Consider the following 27,406-nt stretch of genomic DNA (forward strand, 5'->3'; position numbering starts at 1 on the left):
TAAGAAAGGGAGTACAGGAAAGGGATGAGATATAGAAAACAATGCCAGATTCTAAGCAAAAATCCAAACACTTGAAAATTACATTGAATGTGAACAATTTAATCCCTGGGATGAAATGATGGAGATTCTTAAATTGAATTAAAAATCTAAACATATGTTGCCTAAAAGAGACATGAGTTAAAATCAAATACACAAATAGGTTGAAAAATATAAGGATGTAGGAGATCCAAGATGGCTACGTAGCGAGAAGCTGCACTGCCTTCAGCCACAGAAAGATAGGAAAAAACCAAGGAAGGACCATATGCAAACAGAACTGATTGACATTAGTCAGCTCCAACATCGCCTCCAACAACTGACTGTAGCCAGATGTGCTCCACCATTTCCAACTTGGGTGTTGCTCTGGACTCCTCCTTACCAAAAAATCATGCCATAGCTTCCTGGACACACTTACCACATACATTTGGAACTCCAAAATAAGCCTCAGGCACTTACAGAGCCACATATGCACATTTCTAGGAATGAAGCCCCCTCCCTCCAAAACCACCAGAAGAAATAATAACAAATGTTCTACCAGATGTGTACAATTCAATGTAGAAACACAAGAAACATAAACAAGGAAGGCAATATGACTCTGTGAAAGGAACACAAAAATACACCAATATTGGTCTGTGAAGAAGGGGAGATTGATGAAATGTCTGAAAAGCAATTAAAAAGAATTATTGTAAGGTAATTCTAAAACACAGAAAAACAATTTCATGAGATAAAGAGATTCATACACGACATGGGTGAGAAATTCTGCAGAAAAATTAAGATATTTAAAAATAGAAATGTTAGAACACAAGAATTCAATAAATCAAATAAAAATATAGTGGATAGTCTTAACAACCAACTTGGTGACACAAAAGAATGAATATGCTATCTAGAAGACAGTTGTTTTGAAATATATCAGTCAAGGGTCTGCGCTGTGGTACAGTGGGTAAGACAGCAGCCTGCAGTGCTGGCATCCCATATGGGTGACAGTTCAAGACTCGGCTTCTCCATTTCCGATCTAACTCTCTGCTATGGCCTGGGAAAGCAGTAGAAGATGGCCTAAGTCTTTGGTTCCTTGCATTTATGTGCGAGACCCAGAATAAACTCCGGGTTCCTGGCTTCAGATTGGCACAGCTCTGGCCATCGAGGCCATCTGGGGAGTGAACCAGTGGATGGAAGACCTCTCTCTCTCTGCCTCTGCCTCTCTGTAACCCTGCCTTTCAAAATAAACAATAAAAAAATATATATCAGTCAAACTAACAAGGAAGAAGAAAAAGGGAGGAGGAGGAAGGGGTGAAGGAGAAGAAATAAAGGAAGAAAAGAAAGAAGGGAGGAAGAAAGAAAGGAAGGAAGGGAGGGGAAGAGGGAGGGAGGAAGAGAGAGAAAGAAAATATTCAACCAAAAACAGTGTTTGGAAACTATGGGATACCATCAAAGAACCAAATATATGGATCTCAGGAAAAAAGCTGTAGAAAAAAAAAAAAAAACCCAGAATGGGTTAGCAAACTTTTTCAGTAAGAGAACAGCAGAAAATTTTACAAATTTGGAGAAAAATATAGACATCCAAATATAGAAACCCACATAGGCACGATCAGAAAAGATCTTCATCATGACACATTATAGCCAACCTTTCAAAAGTAAAACATAAGGAGAATATCCTAAAATGTGTAAGACAGAGATTCCAGATCACCTTTAATGGAATTCCCAACTGATTGGGAGAGGATGGAGAGATATAGTGCATGTCATAAAAGAAAAACACTGCCAACTCAGAATACTTTACTCAGTGAATCTCTCATTCATAAATGAAAGTGAAATAAAAACCTTCTAAGAAAAAAATTAAAATAATTTATCACCACTAGACCAACCTCACAAATAATACTTAAAGAAGTACAGAGAAACAAAGAAAGATAATCACTTTCATGGAAAGAATGTAAAGGCAGAAAATTTCCTAGTAAAAAGAACAAAGGGTATTCAAAACAAACAATAGGAATATTCAATGGCAGGATGAGACGTTACTTATCAGCAATAACCATGAATGTGAATGGATCAAATTCAACAATTGAAAGATACAGACTGGCTGAAAGAACTGAAAAAAAGCAAGACACATCCGTATGTTTCCAATAAGTAGTACACTTCACCAATAAAAATAACACACATACTGAAAGGGAAAAGATGGAACAAAAAAAAAGTGAAAAGATAGAAAAGATATTCCATAAAATAGAAATAAAAAATGAGCAGGGGGCTGGCACTGTGGCATAGCAGGTAAAGTTGCAACCTGCAGTGCTGGTATCCCTTATGGGCGCCACTTTGAGTCCCAGCTGCTCCACTTCCCAACCAGCTCTCTGTTATGGCCTGGGAAAGCAGTGGAAGATGGCTCAAGTCCTTGGGCCCCTGCACTCACATGGGAAGACCAAGAGGAAGCTCCTGGCTCCTGGCTTCGGATTGGCACAGCTCTGGCCTTTGCAGCCAATTGGAGAGTAAACTAGTGGATGGAAGACCTCTCTCTCTCTCTCTCTCTCTGCCTCTTCTTTGCTCTCTGGAGTAACTCAGACTTTCAAATAAATAAATATATCTTTTTAAAAATGAGCAGGAATAGCTATACTTACATCAAACTAGGATTAAAATAAAAAAATTGTTCAGAGAGACAAACAAGGTCATCACATAATGATTAACAGATCAATTCAACAATAAGATATGGCCACAGTACCAAGTTTTATAAAACAAATGTGAAAGTGTCTAAACAGAGACATAAACCCCAATAAAATAACGAGAGACCTCAACATCACATTTTCACCACTAGTACTTTGACCTTGTACTTTCAGTTTCAGGAATGTAAGAAATAAATTCCCACTATTTAAGCCATCCAATCTATGTTATTTTGTTATGGCCACTTGAGCATAAAAAAAAAAAACTAATATCATACAAGATAAATATTAAGACAATAGAGGTTGTTAGACACAAAGAAAGAGTATAATGACTCTAGGACCAATTCAACAGGAAAATACAGTAATTCTGAACACCTAAACACCTAAAACAGAGACTAAAATATTTGATAGAATGGACAGCTAATAGGCAATTCTAGAAAAATATTAATGATTTTATTACCTATATCCATATCAAATAACAAATGGCCACATATCAGAAAGAAGGGAGAAGAGCAGAACAATTCCATCAATAGACCTAACTTATATCTATGTAATACTCCACTAAATAATAGTAAATGGCAATTTTACGAAACTCACATAAAATATACTTGTACTAAAGAACAGACCCCCATGATAAACAATAAAGTGAATCTCCATGAAATCAAGAATGCTTAAACTCATATGCAATATTTTGTCTGATAGCAATGGGGAAAAGATATGAAATAAAAAATAAAAAGTAGTTTTGCAAATTTACAAAATTCAGAAACTAAGAACACTGATAACTGAGCCACTGGCAAACATAAATTTCAAGGAAAATTTTTTTAAAAATTGAAATGAAAATGAGTCGAAACAGAAACTCTATACTTTCACCTTCATAGCAACCAACTAACACTGTTCTTACAGAAATATTATAGCTTTAAATTCTTTAGTGCTCATTGTAAAAAGAATCCATATCAGTAATCTAAATTTTACCTTGGGAAACCAGGAAAATAAGAGCAAACTAAATACATATCAAGCAGAGATAAGGAAATAAGAAAAGTTAGGATAAAGAGTCAGTGAAAACAAACCAAAGAAAATTAATAATACAATTAATGTTGGCTTCTTTGTAACCTAAAAACAATTGACAAGCATTTCCTAGAATGACAAAGATAAATTGAGACAAGGTGCAGATTACCAAAATAAAGATTGAAAATGGTCACCAATCAAATAATTTAAAGGATTATAAATACTATCAATATCTTTTTGCCAGAATATTAGATAAATAAAATTCCCAGAAGGACACATATCAAACAGACTTGAGAAGGAGAATATCCAAATTGATTAAAAAAGTAAATGCAATTTTTAAATTTAAACTTACTGAAAAAATCTTAGGCAAATACTGCTAACATCTATCAGACATTTAATGAATAATCCAATCCTTTACAAAATGTCCCAGACCTTGGAACCCTGCACCTGCATGGGAGACCAGGAAGAAGCACCTGGCTCCTGGCTTCAGATCTGCGCAGCTCTAGCCATTGTGGCCTTCTGTGGACTGAAGCAACATAAGGAAGACCTTTATCTCTCTCTCTCCCTCTCACCATCTGTAATTCTACCTCTCAAATAAATAAATAAAATCTTTTTAAAAAATCCATGAACATGGCTCATCAATATAATATTAGCAAACTCAATTTGGCAAAATAAAAATGATTTTGCATGGTAACCATGTCATATCAATAGAACAAAAAGTAAAAGAATACTATCATTTCAATGCACCAAAAAAAAATTAGTATCACTTATATGATATAAACTCCAACTAATTAATAGTATTAAGGAATTCTCTCAGCATGACAAGGGGAAACCAAGGAAAATATACAACTTATATCATATCTAAAGTTGAATGAATAAATGCTTTCCATAATATTGAGAAGCAGGAATATTTTCTGCTCTCCAAATTCTATTTGACATTCTACTGTAGGTTCTAGCCAAAATAATACAGAATGATAAAGAATAATAGACAACCAGTTTTACAAAAAAGAATTAAAAAACTCTTTAATTGTATAACTTTATCCTGCTTGTAGAAAATGTTATAGAGTCTACAAAAATCTGGAAGAAATAATAACTGATTTTATCATGGCCATAGTTATCAGATTCCAAATATATGTATATATTTAAAGATTAATTTATTTATTTGAAAGAATTACATAGATGGAGAGGCAGAGAGAAAGAAATCCTCCATCTGCTGGTTCACTTCTTAAATGCCCACAACAGCCAGGGCTGGATGAGGATGAAGCTGAGAGCCAGGAGTTTCCCTGGGGTCTTCCAAATGGGTTCAGGGGCCAAAGCACTTGGGCCATCTTCTGCAGCTTTCCTAGGTGCATTAATAGGGAGCTGGATCAGAAGTAGAGCAGCCAGTACTCGCACTGGCATCCATATGGGATGCTGGTGATGCAGGCAGTGGCTTAACCTACTACACAACAGCCCCAGCCCTTTTTATAATATATATTAACAAAAATTCTGAAATTACAATCTATGGGGTAATTCCAGTCACAATATTTTCAAACTGGAAATTATAAAAAAAAAAAAAAAAAACTAAAGAAAGACTTCTAAATGTGTAAAACTTATACAATAAAAATGTTTATACAAATTTAAGCACATGTAAATACGTGGTGTTCCGTTATATGTTCATGAACTGGAATATCAATATTGTTAAAAGAGCAATCCTGTAGAAACGGATTTGTAGGTTGAATGTAATCTTTATCAGTTACTCACTAGCAAGCTATTTGGCATAAACTTGAGAGGATTTCCTAACATTTACATGACAATGAAATGGACAACAGTCAAAATTAAGCGTGTAAGAAGATGTTTCTTTCAAATCTTACACCCTTGAGAAGCTTCTGCACTGCAAAAGAAACACTCAGCAAAGTAAAGAGTAAACTAACAGAATGGGAGAAAATACTTGCAAATTATGCAACTGATAAAGGGTTAATATCCAAAATCTATAAAAATCAAGAAATTCTACAACAAAACAATCCAGTTTAGAAATGAATAAAAATGGGTCCAGCAATGTGGCATAGTGTTTGAAGTCGCTGCTACATTGCTGGCATCCCAGGAGCATCAGTTCAAGTCCTCGCTGCTCCATTTCCAATCCAGCTCTGTGATACGGCCTAGGAAAGCAGTAGAAGATGGCCCAAATCCTTGATCCCCTGTACCCACTGGAGATCTGGAGGAAGCTCCTGGCTCCTGGCTTCAGATGGGCCCTGCTTTGGCCATTGTTAACACTGGGGAAGTGAACCAGCAGATGAAAAATCTATTTCTGCTCTGTCTCTAACTCTGCCTTTTCAAATAGATATTTTTTTTTAAAAAAAGATGCTTTAAAAGAAACGGGCAAAGGATTTAAACAGGCATTTTTCAAGAGAGAAAATTCAAACAGCCAACAGACACTTGAAAAAAAGCTCAAGATCACTAGCTATCAGGGAAATGCAAATCAAAATCACAATTAGGTTTCACCTCACGCCAGTTAGAATGACTCGCACACAGCAATCAACAAACAAATGCTGTTGAGGGTGTGGTAGAAGATAACCTAATCCACCGTTGGTGGGAATGTGAACTGGTGCAGCCATTGTGGAAGACAGTATGGAGATACCTCAGATATCTGAATACAAACCTTCCATATGATCCAGCCATCTCACTTCTGGGATTTTACACAAATTTAAAGAAATCAACATATAAAAGAGTGAACTGTACCCCCATGTTCACTACAGCTGAATCCCCAATAACTAAGATATGGATGTCTATCAACTGTTGAGCAGATAAAGAAATATGGTATATACACACTACAGACTACTACTCAGTTGCAAAAAAAAATCCTATCTTTTATAACAAAATAGATATAACTGGAAACTATTATACTTGGTGAAATAAGCCAGTCCCAAAAAAGAAAGATATCATATGCTTTCCTTGATCTGGGGTAACTAACAGAGTACCTAAAATATAATATATTGGTATGAAATGGACAATTTGAAATTCATTGATTGTTTATAGCCCTTGTCTCTTCTGTTGAAGAACAGTGGTTTTTTTTGAACATTTTTGTTGAACAAGTTTCATAGTGTAGGGTTAACATTATGAGTACTAAGTAAACTGAAAGTAGATTTTTGTAAAAATTAAGAGTGGAAATAAGAACAGGAGGAGGAAGAAGGGTTAGAGTGTGGGTAGGAGGGCAGGTAGAGTGGGAAGTATCACTATGTTCCTAATTCTGTATACATGAAATATCTGGAACTTATATAACTTAAGTAAAATTTAAAAAAAAAAAAAAAAACTTACCATAAGGCTACAGTGTGGTATTCACATAAAAGAATATAGATCAGTGGAACTGAATATGTAAGAATAAACCCCTATATTTATGATCTAGAACTTTTTAAAAAATGTGAGGATAATTGAATGAGGGAAATGATAATGTTTCCAACAAGCAGAGCTAGATAACTTGGATATCCGCATGCCAAAATGCTGCCTCATATCACACTGAAACATTAACACAAAGTATTTCATAGACTAAAGGTATGAATCAACTTTCTAAAATTTTCAGAACAACAAAAACAAAGTTCTTAATGCCTTGGGTTATTCGGACAGATCTTAGATATAATATCAAAGCTGTGATCCTTGAAACAACAACAAAAAAATGATAAACTGAATTTGAACAAAAAATTAAGTTTGTATTTTAACAAAAAGTTATTTAAGAAAATGGGGATGAGGGAGAAAGTCACAATCTGAAAGGAAATCTCTGTATGTCTTTTATCTGATAATAAACATTTTTCAGAGTTAATTATAATACATTAAAACAAGAAAATGTGCATATTATTGGGCCAAACATTTCATCAAAGAAAATTACAGACATCAATATACATATGAAAAGGTAAACATTATTAATACTAGCTAAATGGAATTGAAAACCATAATTAGATACCACTTCACAAATTTCACAAAACTGAGAAAGAATTAAAGAAACTAATATTTGCATATGTTGCTGGGAGAAACAGAAAGTTGTACAACCACTTTGGAAACCAATTGTGCAGTTAGGTAAGAAAGTATACATTAATTTACCCTAAAACTGAATTATCCCTAGATAGCTACTCTAGAAAATTGGTACCAGCAAACATTTGAGTACCGCTACCTCAAATCCATTTATGAAGCACTCTCTCCAGTGTGGCTGTATTTGAAGAAGGAGCTTAAATAGAGGGCACATATGTTGAGCCCTGATCCAATAGGTTTTGTGTCCTTATCAGAAGAGAGATCAGAGAGCTTATGTACACACTCTCTGCCTTATCCCACAGAAGTAAAGACTTGTGGGGAAGGCTGAATCTGGAGAGGCCTAGAGGAACTTCCTAAGCCTGCCTCGAGTTTGAAGACCTGTCTTTAAGTTTCAAATCTCTGGCGGCAAGCAACCTAGTCCCAGGATGCTTTTGCCTAAGGATCACTGAGGTGGTCAAAATAGGATTGGCTAAAACCCTTTTGCATCACATCACCCCACCCCTTGCCCATATCCGCTCTGTACTGAAGCTTTATAAACACCCCCCTTTTACAATAAAGTGAGATCCTGCTTCAACTCCCCACCGCATCTGATTGTCCCCTGGGTTCAGGGAGGCTGAGTGGCAGGTGGCGCATTTCCCCTCCTCAGCAAAGACAGGCTGCAGGCAGCCTAATTCTCTGGCAATGAAAAGGAAGAGTCACCACAAAGACTATTTGAGCACACTGAGAGAAGGAAGCCAATCTGCAACCCAAAGACGAGCAGAGCATGCCCCAGACCCCAGTCCTGCTTTTATCTTGATCTTGGACTTCTCAGATTTCAGAACTAAGAGAGAATTTTTATTGTTTAAGGCATCCAGTCATTGGTGTGTTGTTGTCGTAGCATGAGCAGATGAAGATGCAAAATAGAAATGCATGTATAGATGGAGAGGTCTATATAAATGTCCATAGTAGCATTTTCTTAACAGTCAAAAATTGAAAAATCCAACATTCCTTAATTACTGACTAGAAAAACATTTCCCTAAAACATATTCTATGTAAAATAAGCCAAACAAAAAAGGCTATATTGTGTCTAATTCTATTTATTTCCAAAAATATAATGAAGCAAATCTATAAAAATAGACTTTTTATTTGCTGGGAGTTGTATGGGACTGAAGATTGACTGCAAATGAGATAAGAGATCTTTCTGGGTAATGGAAATGTTCTAAAACTAGATGTTGCATAAATGTAAATGTAGTAATAATAATTGAACTTTGCACTTTACTAAAAGATGGATTTTTGTCATATGTAAATTATATCTCAACAGCACTAGGGAGGAGCCGGAACAAGCAGAGAAAGAAGAGGAGGAGGTAAAGTAAAAGGAAGAAGAAAAATAGAAACAATAACAAGCAAAAAAAAAATAGTGGATATGGATCCTAAACATTGGATTTTCTCACTAGGGTGGCAGGAGCAGTGGCAGATCCTTGATCAATATAGCCAGATGTTTGGCAAGGCCAGTAAAATAGTTACGCTAATGTTTAAGCAACTGGAACACCAGCAACCTGAGCAGGCTTCAAGTATGCCAGAGGTAGATTTATGTCATATACAGCAGTCTACCCCGAGCAACTTTGCTCTGTAGGAGAAAGAGTTTTCTATTTGTTGCTCTACCATTGTCTAGTGTGCTGTAAACTCATTTGCATGGTGAAAGCTGGGTCATAGAAACATGACTATTCTATGTTATATTGAAAAGGCATAAAGTTACACCAAGGAATGTGTCTTAAGTTGGTAATGACTTGAAAGTGAGCCATACTTCAATCACTCACATTTGTTTGGACATCTACTATGTAGACATGTGGGATGGTTTAAAACAGAGTCCTTTTTGAGGGGCCATGAACCCAACTACAACTCTGCTACTACAAAACAGAAGGAGAATCTATGTTGAATAGTGTAACATAGTGTGTGAGAAGGGTTTGCTAAACTGATGGTAATAAAGAAAATGATTATTCACATACACATTTGATAGTAAAGAAATCAGGCTTAGGAGACCTGCAGTTATGCTAGCTATCTTCTCAAGCCTGATGACAGGTTTCCAGCTCAACAGGGAGTGGCAGACAGCCTGTATTGACAATGAACAGAAATGGGAGACTCCACATCAATCCTTGCCTACAGTTCAGGTAAAGGACTCCGATTTACAAAGTGAATTTGTAAAAACAAGGCAGGGTATAAATATATGTGACTGTGGTACTGGCAAAATAATACAAACAATTACTCTCAAATATATGATCATTATGTAATCAGTAGAAATCAGGGATCAGTGTGGCCATGAGAAGACAGAATTACAGTTAGTGATATTACTCCAAAACTTGTGGTATGCTCTGCCTTCCCCCAAACACATTACTTGCTCCTTTCATCGTCATTCTCTGCTCAAAAGTCATCTCAGAAACTCCTGACAATCAATTTGAAACAGCACCCAGAATTCCTTGTGTCTATCCCCAGTACTCTGCTTCATTTTTTGCCTATACCAACACCTCAACCTATAGTTGAATTTACTATTTGGTTTTTCCTCATTGAGAGCACACAGTCCAGGAGAGCATAAACCATGATTCCCAGAATAATTCATGGCACAAAGATATGTGATATAGATTAGTTATATTAACTGAATGAATGAACATAGAAATATTAGCAACATAGCAAGTTTGTCACCAAGTCTGTGAGATGATGTTAAAAGGCGGCTAATGGACAGTTATATTTCATACCAAATGCTGGGCATCCAGGGAAGAGAGTCTTACCTGTACATCAAGGAGGGCAATTAGGAGTATGGAAGCAACATAAGTACTTCCCAGTATCCTATAATGGTTTATCTTATAAACATTGAGGGAGAGATTTAATAAGATAGAGTGCCATTTCAAACTTCATAATTTATTGTACCTTGAATGATAACTGTTTATATCTACATCATTGTTGTTTATATTTTAATGTTTTAAACATAAGACTCTTGAAGCTTGAAACCACAAGGATGCATCTTGGTATTCCATTTAGCACTTATTGTACTTTACAAATTATAGGTTCTCAATAAACAGTGGCTAATTTTCACACATTGCAGATCACTTTCTATGGAGAGCAAACAAGCCTCAATCATTGCTTATGATAATCAAGCTAATAAAAATACTTTTATGCCAAACATTATGTGTTTCAATTAATGGGGAAAAAAGAGTTACTATAGACTATGCATATAAAGGAAACACAATACATGCATGATATTATTATTTACCTACTCTGGCCAACTCAGGAAACAATCCATGTTATCAAATACAAGCACAGTGCCCTGAGTCTGAGCTATGGCACACAGTGTCAAAGGTGCAATAAAAATCCTTTAAGAGTGTTACTTATGCATGTGCATAACCCTTTTATGTTATAAAACTTGGGTGTTTATCTCTTCCTTTAATGGAAAAGCAGCTACTCTGGTGAAGATTTAGACTAATTATTTTTAAATATTACTTGTTCTTAAAACACAGTAGAGATGTTGTATCTTTGACGCAGAATCTTTCAATTCAAATAATTTTTATTATTTTGCTGCTTTTTTAAAAAAAATCTGGCTTTGCTATGTGAAAGCTGATTTCTCTATCCAAATTTTTATTAGTCTTTAATTGCACTTGCTAAATCATGATTCTCTGCATGTTGAAAGCTTTCACCTAAGACTTGTTTTGAAATGAGGTGACCTTGAAGCTGGGAAAAGAATACGGACCCTCATAGAAAAATTGCTGTTTCTGTACTTATGGCATGATGCTTTCCTTCTCAGTATACTTCAACCCCAGCTCACTTTTTTGTATCAATCACAAAGACATGTTCCTGAACTTGCCTGCTTCTTTTGTTTAGATGTTCTCTTTAAAGTAGAAAGCACAGATTACATTTTTTTCCTTTCATGTCTTCTCTGCCTTTAACCTCAACTCATTATCCCTAAATAATGTCATCCTTAGTTCTACTGAACTCTGCATTTTGTTCCTCTTTCATGGAACTTACATACAGTGCACTATAATCAGGTTGCTTATGCACATACATTGATCTTTGTAGATGCAGAGTCCTTCAAGGGTACGCTGTTATTCCTCACTAATTCTACCTGTCTTCCACTGAGATGCTGAATGACGGTGGACAAATGAAAGTATCAGGGACCTTATGTCTGGACATGATGTTTTAGACATTTTCTACTTTTCCTCCTGCCCTGCTACCTGAAGTGTGGCTATTTCCTGTTCATTAGTCCCTATTAAATCATGGACCAGGGAAATAAGAAGAGAAAAAAATACAAGCACTTCTTTAGTAACTTGCTAACTGCTTGTTACTACTCTAAATAACAAGTTACAGAAAGTTACAAGATAACAGAAAATCTAGGCTGTGCAATTGTTCACTGGCAAGTTGCAGATATTTCCGCCAACGACTTAATAATGAGTCTAGTTTCCATTCCCACAAAGGATGAAATGAAGATATACAGTATCTTTTCCCCGCAGGAAAAATACTCAAGAATTTATGAATAAGTGATTAATCAACGCCCTTAAAGAAAATGGAAGCTTTTAGGAAGAAATGGGACATTTTAATATTTAGCAAGAGTATCAACATTCATCAAGTCATTCCATGTGTCATGCAATTTTAAGAAAAACATCGTATCCTTAAAGAACAGACATTCCACTACTCTGTGAGGAGGCTATGCACAGATCAATCCTGATTCTGATCAATCCGAAGGCTTTTATAGGGATCCAGCTACTTAGCATCAAGTCAACCTTTGCTGGTCTGTTAAAATACCTCTGGGCATAAAGATTTCAGGTTGTAAAAGAAGCTAAAGGCCAATGCCAGACATTCTTTCTAAATGCTGTAATATAATGCATACATTAATCTCTGAGTGATTTGATATTAGTTAAATAACATTTTTATCTGTTAAAATCCAAAGTGGAAAAAATGAAAACTCAAAATAGAATAGTCTGGGAACAACTTTATTTTTTCAAAGGATGAATTACAAAAATATGCATGGAATGAAGCAGACAAATGAAGGATGGCACAGGAAGCCAGAGCTGGTAGCAGTGAAGTGGTGACCAGTCCTAATCCAAAAGATAGAAAGACTAGAGTTCAGAAGTGCAGAGGGTTAGAGAACAAGCTGCCCCAAGACAAGTATCACTTTTGTTGGAAATACAAAGAGAGTCTACAGTGCCCTCACAGAAAACAGAAAATCCTCCCTTCTCTTGATGCAGGCCAGATACTTTGAATCAGCAGACTTAAATGGAAAATAATATCCTGGGTACAGTTCCAAAGGTTTCAAGGACGATGACTTCACCTAACCTAGCTGTATCTCAATTTACCCATCTGTACAATGTTAATTATAGTAACTACCTTATGGCTCATAGGCAGTAAAGACATCAATGACAGAAATAAAGCACTTCTAACAGTTCATGGGGTATAGTAAATTATAAGTAAATAAATGTTACTTCTCATTGTTAGTTTTTCAAAGGAGGCATCTGGTCAGGGTATACAGCAAATGACAATTATAAAAGCCACAAAATGAAGTATCTCCCCTAGAATTCAATATTAACCTATCTCTGTGCATTATTCCATATTAAAAGAGTGGGGAAATGGAACAAAATTGTTTCTTTAATTTGTTTCATTTAGGTTCCTTTTCCTGGGGGGAAAAATATAGTTTCAGGAAAAGCTCAAATATTTCTCTAACTATATTCAAAATCAGTTACCAAGAAGTGAATTTAAGACACAGAAGGTTCCCATAGTGATGTTCCTTGCTCCGAATTTCAGTGAGTCCTGCAGGAGCATCAGTCCTGAGAAAGCACAGAAGACTGAAGCAAACATCACAAGAACCATCGCTAACCCAGGAAACAATGACTTTGATGATGAACGTAAACATTTGTGAAGCAATGGAATAAAAATTTGAATGTTCAAAAGAGAATCTAGGAGCAGGTATTTGACTGAACAATCAATATACTTCTTGGCAACTGACATCTCATACTAGAGTGCTGGGTTTCAGTTGTGGCTCCTCTTTCAAATCTGGCTTCCTGCTAATGTGAACCCTTGGAGGCAAAAATTGATGGCTCAAGTACTTCAGTTTCTGCCACCCATGTGGGAGAACCAGATTGAAATCAGGGTTACTGGCTTTGGCCTGGCTCAGCCACAGTTGTTGCAAGTATCAGGGGAGTGAACCAGTACACAGGAGATTTCTTTATCTCTTTCCACCTTTAAATAATAAGATAAACAGTTTGAATAGTAACCATAATAATTATGATGACTTATTCCTTAAAAACTTTATCAAGTCCTCAAATACAGCCAGCTCGTGCCTCCAAATGATTTTCCTGTATACAGTAGATAGGGATGATATTCCCTCACATCTCTACATTGTTGGCTGTTACACAACATAAAATATTGGCTTAAGTGTCTATTTTAATAAAATTATTCCATGTTCATCCTATTAAAATTGACCTATTGCATTTGAATAATACAAATACTTTACCCATAATAGTATCATTAATTTCCTGTTTATCACCTTTTTCCACTAAAAAGAAAACAAAAAGCATATTAGCCCATGTGGTCCTTTTTGTGTGTGTGTCTCTCCTACTAGACTACAAAGTCCTTGGGTCCTTCAGTTAAAATTTTGTAATTCAACTGTATAGAATCCTATTGTAGTATATAGTCAACACATAAACATATCTTACAAATAATTGAACAATTTTATGTTTTAAATGAGTCCTTCTTAGTAATTATTGGTTTTCTGAAATTGCTGTCCCCTCTGCATACTTCAAATTTAAGTAACTATCACCCCTATGGCCCACTCCCAAAAAAGAGAATATTTAAACTGGTGACTCACTCTACTCACATGAAACCCTGGTGTAAATTTTGTGCAAGTGAAAGGGTAGTGACTTGACAACACATTTGCCCTTTTCAATTTTGATAAACATAACAAATAGGGCTATAATATTAGGCTTTGAAAAGCATGAATCAACATTGGAATGAAGATCAAATGAAGGGTTTGTTCAATTTGTTTTGTTATATTGATTCATAAACTTATTCAAGTGCATAATACATAGATATGCACATATGTATATATGGCATATATATGTGATATGTGCATATAAATATTACACATGCATATAGTAAATAAACTAATGTTTTGAAATATATATGAAAAGTAGTATATATAAATTCATATATACATTTGAATAGTTAATGTAGAGATAAAATTCCTTTAAACTGGACAAAATCATGTAGAATTCAAAACTGAACCAATTGAAATTTACAATGTCAACAATGAAGTTTATTGGACTACAAAAGGATAAAAACAGAATTTGGTAACAGACAGAATAAGGCTGATGTGCCAGCTTCTTTTCCCATTTCCTGTAAAATATGTCCTATTCTCATTTTTCTTAAACAGGTAATCCTCTTCTTGTTTTCTCTCATCTTATCCCTTCATACCTTCTTTAGTTTTACTATTATGAATTAGCACTCAGACTAATTTCAAAGTATTGTTTGAGGTATCTGAATGATTGTATCAATTCAAAAGTATAAGAATATTTTTGAAACTTCAAAATAATACTATAGAAAATATTTTCCTTACTAGGATTGTTCTGATTTTGATTTCTATAACTGCTCTCTTCCACCCTGCTCCCCACACAAATACATTCTGAAAACAGAGATCTATTTACCACTTTGGATGATATTCACAACATATAATAGATATTTTTAAGTCCTTTATATCTTAGAATATAGCTTATGGAATATGCTTAAGCTAATCTTACTATCATATTACATTAGCCCATCAAAGACCAAACAGCAAATATGTTTTGAAATGAGGCACAAATTCCTCAGAAAATAACACGGTATCTTATATTATTGAAGAAGTGTTGAATTAGAAATTCAAAACTACCAATGACCAAGTTTTTAAAGTTAAAATTTGTCCCACTACACTTGGAATGAAAATGTGCGAAGCATGGAAAGATAACCTTTTAAACAATCATGTCTGAAATAAGCTTAAATACCATAGATGATGCATCTTTCAAAGCATAAAACTTTCCATGAATTCATTTCTACATTTGACCTTCATATCTATCATGCTCCTACAACATTCTGCCTGTCTGCAACTGAAATCCATTGAGTTATGACTCAGTACCTTATTTATTTCACTGATCGTATTAAGCCTACACAAATCATCAGAAAGCTTTAATTTGGTCTCCACAGGCTTTCTGTACTTCCCAGAAATGGTAACAAGGTATTTTAAATCCTCCCAACGCTAAGTACACATGTTGGAACATCACTACTATTTACCAAATAAATAACCTACAAATATAATTCTCATCTTCCTGTGCTGACTAGCATTATGAACCCAGAAAAACAGGAAAAAAAAAGGAAAAGCATTTTATTTTCTAATATTTTTACAGCCACAGGATTGAAGGTCCTGATAAAGAAAGAACAAGTTGGGAAAAAATAATGATCATGTCTAGGCAGATAATGTTAGACTCAGAGGTATCTATGAGAACCACAATTCTAGGAGTAGAGGATGTTTGGAAGGAAGTATCAGGGAGGAATGGAAATTTTCTGATAGATCCATGTAAAGGTGAAAAATCCTTATATACTCTATTATTCCTAAGATGCATTTGTATTAGTAAAGGAACCCACAGATGATAATTATAAACTCATGTCATGATTATACAATAAACACATAATCACCGCGTCTGCTATGAAGTAGATATGTATCTCCCATTTCCATAAGTGAAACTGAGGCCCAGAGACTCCAGATAATAAGAAATGGGAACACACAATCAAAGGTAGGTATGGGGTTTGATGGCTCATAAACCTAATTTCTATGATCTTCTAACCTGGTCAAAAGGCATCAAAGGTGAAACTTACATAGTAGATCATATGTCAACATTTTGAGTGTTTACACTGTCATATGGAAAGCCAATGGCTAAAAGAGGTTAAAGAAAGATTTTTGAAATAATTCTATAAAGGAGGGAAAAAGAGCAGGTGCACATATAGGTCAGGACCTAATAGGATACTACAGAATATAGGCCAAGTTAACCATCTAGGACTAAGGGCAACCAGTGGAGAACACAGCATTGTGCAGAACTGCAACAAAATGGATGTAACTGGAGACCATTAAGCTTAGTGAAATAAGCAAGCCCACAAAAGATAAATATTATATTTATCAAATCTGTGGTAATTAACTTATAGAATGAAAATTTCTCTAAAATGAAATATAGAATCAAATTAAATATCTGATTTGCAGTAATTGACACAGAATATAAATTTCTCTAAATAAAACATAGAATTAAATTTCTCTAATTTGTGGTAACTAACACATAGAATGCAAAACATGTGATGTATATGAGTAATACTGATGTTTTAGGTTTTGATTGTTTATAGCCCTTTTCTACACTACTGAGGAACACTGGCTTTTCCACTTGTTGAGTTCTTTAATTAGGGGGAGATTAAGTTTGTGCTTATAAAATATGTCAGCACAAAAATTAAAAGAAAAATAAGAAAGGAAGGAGGAACAAGGCAGGGATGATGGAAGTATTATGTTCTTAAAACTGTATATATGAAATACATAAAATGTGTTCCCTTTATATAAATGAATAAATAAATAGCACATTGGTTTTGTATGTCTTACTTTTTAACTTGAGTGAATCAATTTTAATTCTGTTGAAAACCACTTTCCAAGCACATGAAAAATAAGGTGCTGATATTAAAATGCCAGCCTCTTCTTTGTTGTCAAATTAGGCAATTAAACTGGCACTCTTGAAACCTGGATATCAGTAATACTGATGGTAGTTTGAAAATTCTGAATATAGTGAAATCATTGTTGATTTTTCAACATAAACTATTTTTATGAATATACACTGAAGTCTCACTATAACTGCAGAGTATAGGTAAATGTGGTTTTTAATTTAATAAACCATATACTCAGATACCTTAAGATACACAATTGATTCTCTTCCTGAGTCAGTATCAAACAAGTCTAATCAAAAACTGAATTATGCTACCATAATCATGCACTCTATCTACACAAGCAGAAAGAGAATAGAAGACAGTGGTATACTACTACAAGAGAAGGCATTGGAGGGAGAAAGAATACTTCAGTGACAATAAAATAACAAATCTTTATGTTCTCTAAGTGGAGCTTTCACAGAAAGCTCCTAAAGACTCTTCTAAATAACACAAGATCGAGAGCAGCACATATTGTTAAAATATATATTTTACGAGGTAACTTACACAACAGTACATGATTTTAGATAGTGAAGTAAAAAGACCTCCAAGCAAAAAAGCTATAAAATTATGATATACAGGTCTATAAGAACCTAAATATCAATTTATGAGTATTAGAGCCTGTTATGTTAAGAGTGTGGTATTGAATGGGATACAGGGAAGTCTTACAAAACAGGAGAGCAGCAATAAGACACAGGGGGTGGGTGGAAAGATTAAACTGAGCAACGTGCATATTCATCAGTATTTTGTTAAAAGTTAAGTTACAAATGTCTTAAGAAATTCCATTTGTTTTCTAAAAAGTAGATTTTTAAAAGCTAGAATGCCTTTTCCTTTCTGCTGTTAACACCATTAAAAACAGAAGTTACAGGCTGAATGTAACAGTATCAAAAATCCACAGCCTTCTTCCAGTACCTGTATACTGCGTTGTCTCCTGCAGCCATGTACTAAGTCCCTAATTTGCTTTGTTATCTCTCATTGTAGCTGGTCTGATTTGTAACACTACTAGACTGATCTGACTGAGTGCTCACACTATTATAAATTCCAAAGTACTGCAGTAAGACATGATAATAGAAAACTTCACTGTCTTTGATGTCACAATTGAGGTTTTCTCCAAATTACTTCCTCAAAACATTTAAGAAAACAATATTTCTGCATCATTTTTTTGTTTTCATCCAATTGACTATTTCTCTAATTTTGTCAAACCACTGTTAAACAAAGAACTCTAGAAAGAATTATTTTTACTTCATTATAAACTTAACCAAAATCTAACTGGTGAAACAAATTATCTCCAGAGCTTCTGGAATTTATTTCAGGTTCATTACTCATGGCAGACCATGACCATAACCAGCCTAGAATATCCTGCTAGTTTCAAAACAATCAGGCAAACTGTCAAAGTCTCTTCATTCTTGACAAATATCTGGTGGTCTCTATCTAGGAAACTTATTTAATTTGTCAATTTGCTTTCCATACAACAAATTCTTTCAAGTCACTACGGTTCTTTTCAGAAAGATTTTTGCTTCCAGTTTAGCTAGCAGAGGAGTGGTTATACTGTGCACCATTTTTAAAAAAAAATAATTTATTTGATTAATTTTTACATTTACTGTTTAAAATGCAACTCTTATCCTACTGTTCTAAATTTTATCCTGTTATTGTTAAAGATAGCTTTCCTAAAAGAGTACTGTTAGTTTATAAACACAGTATTTTTCCACTTCATTATTTTAAAATAAAACACTTCAGATAACCTATTGTCACATCCCTTCTCTAATAGAAGTAAATATTTGTAAGTTTCACAAGTGCAAGTGCCATTGATCACAAGTATATTCTGATAAAGGTTCCCTGCATATCAAAGTGATGGAATAGTAAATGAAAATGACTCACTTTCATATATTTATGCCTATTTTCCTTAGCCTTTCTGTGTTTACCTTTAAAAATATTCGCTGCCAAACTCTACTACATCTAATACCAGTAGGGCATCTGCCTTGTCTTCTGCCAAATCCTATTTACATTTTTAACAAAGCGAATGTTCCATTTGACAACATAAATTTTGTACTCATTATCTATAGTCTAAACACATTATCACAATAAAACATAAAACAGATTAGCATTTTAGTCCATGCAGGATATATGTATAAGTGTAACTTATACACAACAGAAAATTACTCCTTACACTTTTGCAGTTTGGCAAGTTCAAGATCCAGGCTTCAGCAGATTCAGTGGCTGCTGTGCGCCTGTCTTCTACTTCATAGATGCCATCTTTTTGCAGTATCTTCTAAGGGCAGAGGGGTGAACAAGCTCCCTGAAGGTGATTTTATTAGGCCCTAAACCCATTCATGAGGAAGGAGTCCTCAACCTGTCTTCTATCACCTCTTCTATCACCTGCTATTACCGCAATTGGAAGGAGGTTTAACCACAAATTTTAAATGGTATAAACAGCCAGATCACAGCAGTTAGTAGCATAGAGTCTCAAGAACAAGCACTTTATCAGTTAGGGGAATAAATGTTTAGTTAGATTAACAGCATCCAACATAGAATTCCATTACTGTAAGATCTTTCAGCAAAAACCCTCAACATGAGATATGATCATTCCACTGTAATAAAAATAACTGGTATCTGTGTTACTTTGTTCCCATGAAAAGCCAATTCATTCAATGGTTCAGCAGAGTGGGGAAAAGTGCTTTAATATTTGGTACCTTGTAAAGAGTAAACAATATATAGCCTAGATTAGTAATGTTAGGATTCCAGGACAAAATCTTTGATTTATAGGTAGTATCTAAAGGTTTTCCTTAGAGCAATACATTTGTCATGGGTACACCTGAAATGTCATTGCCAGTTGTAACAGCACTCAAGACAGCAGTTTTCTGAGAGCAGTACAACGAAAAATCCTGGTAGAAAGTCATATTTTTAAGGAATATTTCAATTACACTGAATTCATAAAAACAATTGCAAAGATTGTTATTATAACGATTTAGATCCATGTTCACTTTGCATCTCAGTGAAAATAGTAATACTCCATACTTTGCCCTTTCAAAAGAGGAATAAGTTCCAACATCTATAAAACATCACTGCCAAAGAAAAGCAAAGCCCAATTAGCAGCAACACATATATGTCCTTTTAACAATTTTTCATAACTCTAATTTTACTGTCATTTGAAATGAGTAAAAAAAAAGTAAATACATTGTAGACTGCTGATGGGTCTTACCTTCTTGAACTGCTTGAAAAGGGTTGTTGCCATCCACAAATGTCACTGAAAATGTGATTTTTTCAGTCTGTAAGATCTCCTCATTCTGGTTGAGGTCACCAACTGCTGTGCGAAACACCTCATCATCCTTTTTGGCAGATTCATCAAAAATTGCTCCTAGAAAGAAGTGAATGTTGCCATTAAACAATAACATAAATTATCTGGCACACCCTCTGGAAATATGCCAAAGAGACTAATGTATTTGAAAAACGTACACTTTCACTTAAAGTATGCACTTTATTTATTACTGAAACACACTGTACTGGGAGCAGTATGATGGCTGAGCAGGAATATAGTTTCTTCTTCCAAATGGAAATGATGAATAGCACATCAAAGCGTTACTGCAGGGAGTGCAGGGGAAAGACAATATAATAGGTATAAAAAAATTTTGCAGGACAAAGTGGCTGATACATTGGATGTCTTATATCATTTAGGAATTCATTGCTTGAAGATTTTTTTCTGAATAACTGGGAGATAAAAATCGGGAAATTTTCTAAGCATCTGTTTACAGATTATGTAGGAATTGAACTTATGATCTCCTTCCCCTTTTCTTTCTTTTTTTAATAGGTTTGCTGTGTTTTGCAGTAGTAAATCCTTAAAGCGGAAGGCATGTTGCTTTAGCACTTCCACTGCTAGCTGGGACACATGCATCCCATATTGGAGTGCCTGGGTTTGAGTCCCAACTCTGCTCTCAATTCAGCTCCCTGCTATGTGATCCTGGGAGGCAGCATTAATAGAGAAAGAAGTCGGGCTCCTGCCAGCCAGGTGGAAAACCCAGGCTTCCTGCCTCATGGCTTTGACCTGGCTCAGCCCCAGCTACTGCACGTCTGAAGATTGAAAGAGCAGTTGGGATCTGGCTGAAGAGCCCATGAGAGTATTGTAGGCATGGAAAGCCAAGATACCATGGAAAAGAAAAAAAGAAGAAGACCTAAATGAAAGACCTCTGTGAGTGAGATCCCAGTGGAAAGAACGGGGCCATCAAAGAAGGAGGTACCTTTCTCTGAAGGGAGGAGAGAACTTCCACTTTGACTATGACCCTATCGGAATAAGATCAAAGTCAGCGAACTCTAAAGGCTTCCATAGCCCTGGCAACTCATGACTAGAGCCTAGGGAGATTACTGACGCCATGAACAGGAGTGTCAAATTGTTAAGTCAGCAACAGAAGTCACTGTGTACTTACATCCCATGTGGGAACTGTCCTTAATGTGTTGTCTAATGTGCAGTGATGCTATAACTAGTACTGAAACAGTATTTTTACACTTTGTGTTTCTGCGTGTGTACAAACTGATGAGATCTTTACTAATTATATACTGAATCGATCTTCTGTATATAAAGAGAATTGGAAATGAAAAAAAAAAACCTGGTGTTAAATTGGAAATTGCATAGAAAATTAATTAATTTTTTTAAAAAATATTATGTAGGATCTCTGTCTTTGATGTGCTGTACACTCTTATTTAATGCTATAACTAGTACTCCAACAGTATTTTTTTTTTCACTCTGTGTTGCTATATGGGGGCAAACTGTTGAAATCATTACCTAATATATACTAAACTGATCTTCTGTATATAAAGAGAATTGAAAATGAATCATGATGTGAATGGAAGGGGAGAGGGAGCGGGAAAGGGGAGGGTTGCCGGTGGGAGGGAAGTTTTGGGAGGGGGAAGCCATTGTAACCCATAAGCTGTACTTTGGGAATTTGTATTCATTAAATAAAAGTTTAATAACAACAAAAAAAGAAAGAGCAGTTAGGAGGTCTGCCTCTTTCTCTGCCTTTCAAAGAAATAATTATAATATTTAATATATTTTATAGAAAATTTAGAAACATAAATATGTCTGAGCAGAGGGGACAGAAAAATGTTTCCTGAAGAGCTAAGAAAAGTCCTAGTAAATAATTATGGCATTTGTCACTATTTAGAAAAATATATAATAATTGCTGCAGCTAACTTTTATTGATGATTTGTCAGCAAGGTATTAGTCAAACTCATCAGTAATAAGAACAAACTATTTGCTAAAACAATCTTATACCACAAAAATAAAGCCAGAGGCATCATAATACCCAACTTCAAGACATACTACAAGGCAGTTATAATCAAAACAGCCTGGTACTGGTACAAAAACAAATGGATAGAAAAATGGAACAGAATTGAAATGCCAAAAATCAATTAAACCATCCACAATCAACTTATATTCAACCAAAGAGCTAAAGCATATCCCTGGAGCAAGGACAGTCTCTTCAACAAATAGTGCTGAGTAAACTGGGTTTCCACATGCAGAAGTATATAGAAAAACTGCTACCTTACACCTTACTAAAAAAATCCATTAAAATAGATTAAAGACCTAAATCTACAACCTTATACCATCAAAATATTAGAGAGCATTGGGGAAACCCTGAAAGACATTGGTATAGGCAAAGATATCCTGGAAAAGACTCCAGAGGCACAAGCAAAGCCAAAATGAACAAATGGGATTACATCAAATTGGGAAGCTTCTGTACTGCAAAAGCTACAGTTAGGGAAATGAAGAGGCAACCTACAGAATGGAAGAAATTATTTGCAAACTATATAACTGATAAAGGATTAGTAACTAGAATATACAAAGAAATCAAGAAACTCCAGAACAAAACAACCCAGTTAAAAACTGGACAAAGGACTTAAACAGACATTTTTTTTTTTTTAAAAGAGGAAATCAAATGGCCAATAGACACATGAAAAAATGTTCAGGATCACTAGCCATCAGAGAAATGCAAATCAAAACCACCAGGAGGTGTTACCTTACCGCCATTAGAATGGCTTTCATGTAGAAATCAATAAACAACAAATGATAGTGAGGATGTGCAAAAAAGGTACCCTACTTCACTGTTGTAAGGAATGTAAACCACTATGGAAAACAGTTTTGAGATAATTTATAAGTCTGCATATAATCCCATCATAAGACCCAGGCATCCTACTCCTGTGAACTTACCCACAGAAATGAAATCAGCAAATAAAAGAGCTATCTGCAGCCCCATATTTATTATAGCTCAATTCATAATAGCTAAGACATGGAATCAACCTAAAGGCCTGTCAACTGAAGACTGGATAAAGAAATTATGGGATATGTACTTCATGGAATACTACACAGTGGTTAAAAAATGAAATCCAGTAATCTGCAACAAAATGGATGAATCTAGAAAACATCATAATTAGTGAAATAAGCCAGTTCAAAAGGGACAAACAGCATATGTTCTCCCTGATCTGTAACAACCAACAGAACACCTAAAAGGAAACATGAAAAAGTGAAATTGACACTTTGAAAAGCAATGACTTCTCAATTTGATGCAATCCCAAATGTTAATTTTGGTTTTGACTGCCTGTGCTGTTGGAGTATTTGTTTTCCCTGATCGGTGACAACTGAGCGCCAAAGAGAAAACCTGTTAAGTGAAATGGACACTATAAGCAACAATGAACTGATCAGCTCCTGTCCTGACTTTAGATGTACAATGTAATACTCTATCCTTTTTAGTATTTGTTGTTGTTGTTGTTGTTCTAGTACTATTGGTTGAACTCAGTAATTAACACACAATTATTCTCAGGTGTTTAAATTTTAACTGAAAAGTGATCCCTGTTAAATCTAAGAGTGGAAAAAGAGAGGGAGGAGATGAACAATTAGGAACATGCTCAATCAGACTGGCCGCAAATGGTGGAGTTAGAAATGTGCAGGGGATTCCAACACAATTCCATCAAGATGGCATGTACCAATGCCATCGCACTAGTCCAAGTGATCAATTTCAGCTCACAATTGATAGCTCTGATAGGTCTAAGAGTCAAAGAGATCACACAAACAAGACAAGTATCTGCTAATACTAACTGATAGAATCAAAAAGGGAGAGAAAGATCCAACATGGGAAGTGGGATACACAGCAGACTCATAGGATGGCAGATGTCCTAGACAGCACTCCGGCCTCAGAATCAGCCCTCAAGGCATTCAGATCTGGCTGAAGAGCCCATGAGAGTATAGCAGGCATGGAAAGCCAAGATATCATGGAAAAAAAAAAAAAGACCTAAATGAATGATCTCTGTGAGTGAGATCCCAGTGGAAAGAATGGGGCCATCAAAGAAGGAGGTACCCTTCTCCAAAGGGAGGAGAGAACTTCCACTTTGACTATGACCCTATCGGAATAAGATCAAAGTCAGCGAACTCTAAAGGCTTCCATAGCCCTGGCAACTCATGACTAGAGCCCAGGGAGATTACTGACGCCATGAACAGGAGTGTCAAATTGTTAAGTCAGCAACAGGAGTCACTGTGTACTTACACCCCATGCGGGATCTGTCCCTAATGTGTCGTCTAAAGCCAAGTGATGCTATGACTGGTACTGAAACAGTATTTTTATACTTTGCGTTTCTGTGTGGGCGCAGACTGATGAGGTCTTTGCTAATTATATACTGAAGTGATCTTCTGTATATAAAGAGAATTGGAAATGAAAAAAAGAAAAAAAAACAACCTGGTGTTAAAATGGAAATGGCATAGAAAATTAATTATTTTGAAAAAAAAATTATGTAGGATCTCTGTCTTTAATGTGCTGTACATTGCTATTTAATGCTATAATTAGTAATCCAATGGTAGTTTTTTCACTTGATGTTGCTATATGGGCAAAATGTTGAAATCTTTACCTAGTATATACTAAACTGATCTTCTGTATACAAAGAGAATTGAAAATGAATCTTTACATGAATGGAAGGGGAGAGGGAGCGGGAGGGGGGAGGGTTGCGGGCGGGAGGGAAGTTATGGGAGGGGGGAAGCCATTGTAACCCATAAGCTATACTTTGGAAATTTATATTCATTAAATAAAAGTTTAATAAAAAAAAAAGAAATGAAAAAAAAAAAAGAAAAGCAATGACTTGATCAGCCCTTGTCCTTGTTGTGTCTGATGAGGAAGAGTTTTATTACTATCATTTTGTTTTCTTTCTTAATATCATTGGTTGAACTCTTCACCAACATAAAATTAATCATATATGCATAAAGTTAAATGAAAAAATAGATATTGGTTAAAAATACGAGTGGGAATAAGAGAGGGAGGAGGAAGTTTATAGCTGTAAAATCACATAATTCTGCATAAGTTTCTACAGACTTACTACAGAGTGTACAGTTTAAAACTTCCATGGGATCATAATTCCAGTAAGCTGGGTGGTAAAAATGCCACCTTAAATGTTAAAGTGATCATATTAAGTGTTAAAGTGATCATATAGATAGGATTAAGAGTTAAAGGGGTCATCTAAAAGATGAAGTGTCTGATAATAATAATAGGTAGAATTAAAAAGGAGAGTCTATGGCCATACCACCCTGAACGCGCCCGATCTCATCTGATCTCAGAAGCTAAGCAGGGTCGGGCCTGCTTAGTATTTGGATGGAAGAATTAAAAAGGAGATAATGTTCCAACATGGGAAACAGTCCACGAAACATACTCATAGAGTGACAATGGCTTTAAAAACACTCTTACCTCAGAATCAGCCCTTAAGGTACTCTGGTCTGGCTGAAAAGCCCATGAGAGCATTTCAGACATTGAAAGCCAAGACACTGTGGCAAAAAAATAAATAAATAAATAAAAAATAAAAAAAAATAAATAAATCCTACATGAATGAGACCCCAGTGGAAAGAGGAGGCCAACAAAGAAGGATGTACTTTTCTCTGAAGGGAGGAGAGAACTTCCACTTTGCTTATGGCCTTGCCTAAATACTGATGGAGACTGTGGGCTCAAGAGGCTTCCATAGCCTTGACAGCCCATGTCAAGAACTTCAGGTGATCACTGATGTCATACAAAAGAGTGCTATTTGTTAAATTAACAGCAAGATTTACTGTGCACTTACTTTCCATGCAGGACCTCTGTCCTAAATGAGTTGTACTATGAGATTTAACTGTAAAACTTGCTCTCAAACAGATTTTATACTTTGTGTGTGCAGGTGTGCAAATAGTTATCTTTAGTTAGTTCAGAGTTGGTCTTCCATGCATAAAGTTAATCGAAAATGAATCTAAATAGGGAAAGGGACTGGGAATGGGAGAGTGAGGAGGAGGTGGGGAGGGAGTACGGGGAGTAGGCAGATATAGTGGAAAGAATCACTATAATCCTAACAATGTATCCATGAAATTTATATTCATTAAATAAAAGGTTAAAATACAGAGCAAACTATTTGGTTTCAAATCCTGATTATCATTTGTCAAGTATAAATACATGACCTTGAACATGGTTCAAAAGTTTTTTTTTTTTTTTTTTTAAGATTTTATTTACTTTTTGAGAGGTAGAGGTACAGACAGATAGAAGGAAAAGAGAGATCTTCCTTCCACTGGTTCACTCCCCAAATAGTTGCCACAGTTAGAGCTGGGTGATCTCAAGCCAGAAGCTTCTTCCAACTCTCCCAAGCAGGTGCAGAGGCTCAAGGACTTGGGCCATCTTCTCTTGCTTTCCCAGGCCATAGCGGAGAGCTGGATCAGAAGTGAAGCAGCCAGACATGAATGGGCACCCATATGAGATGTCTCTATCACAGGTGGAGTCTTAGCCCACTACACCACAGTGCCAGTCCCAGTACTCAAGCTTCTAACCTCACCTTCACCATCTGTAAAATCTAAAAACAGCAATATACACCTGTAAGAGTTATTGTATGTGTTAAATAAGGTTATCCACATAAGCTAAAATAAATTCTCATTAAATGCTAGTTGTTTCTTCCTCTTTCCTTTGTATGCACTGTGATTCACATAATGGATAAACCCTGAGGAAGATTAGGTTAATTGAAATAAA

At 35.4% G+C, this 27,406-nt stretch overlaps 1 protein-coding gene across 2 annotated transcripts in view; it reads right to left on the reverse strand.

Annotated features, from left to right (window-relative positions):
• GRID2 (glutamate ionotropic receptor delta type subunit 2) overlaps positions 1–27,406 on the reverse strand; it is a 1,547,682-nt gene that overhangs the window by 1,225,313 nt on the left and 294,963 nt on the right. For both annotated transcript variants that reach the window (XM_062199157.1, XM_062199156.1), the window contains exon 2: positions 20,599–20,754. In XM_062199157.1, coding sequence (XP_062055141.1) covers positions 20,599–20,754 — 156 coding nt within the window. The remainder of the gene's footprint in view (positions 1–20,598; positions 20,755–27,406) is intronic.

Source organism: Lepus europaeus, chromosome 8 (genome assembly GCF_033115175.1).
Source record: "Lepus europaeus isolate LE1 chromosome 8, mLepTim1.pri, whole genome shotgun sequence".
NCBI classification, from domain to species: Eukaryota; Metazoa; Chordata; class Mammalia; order Lagomorpha; family Leporidae; genus Lepus; species Lepus europaeus.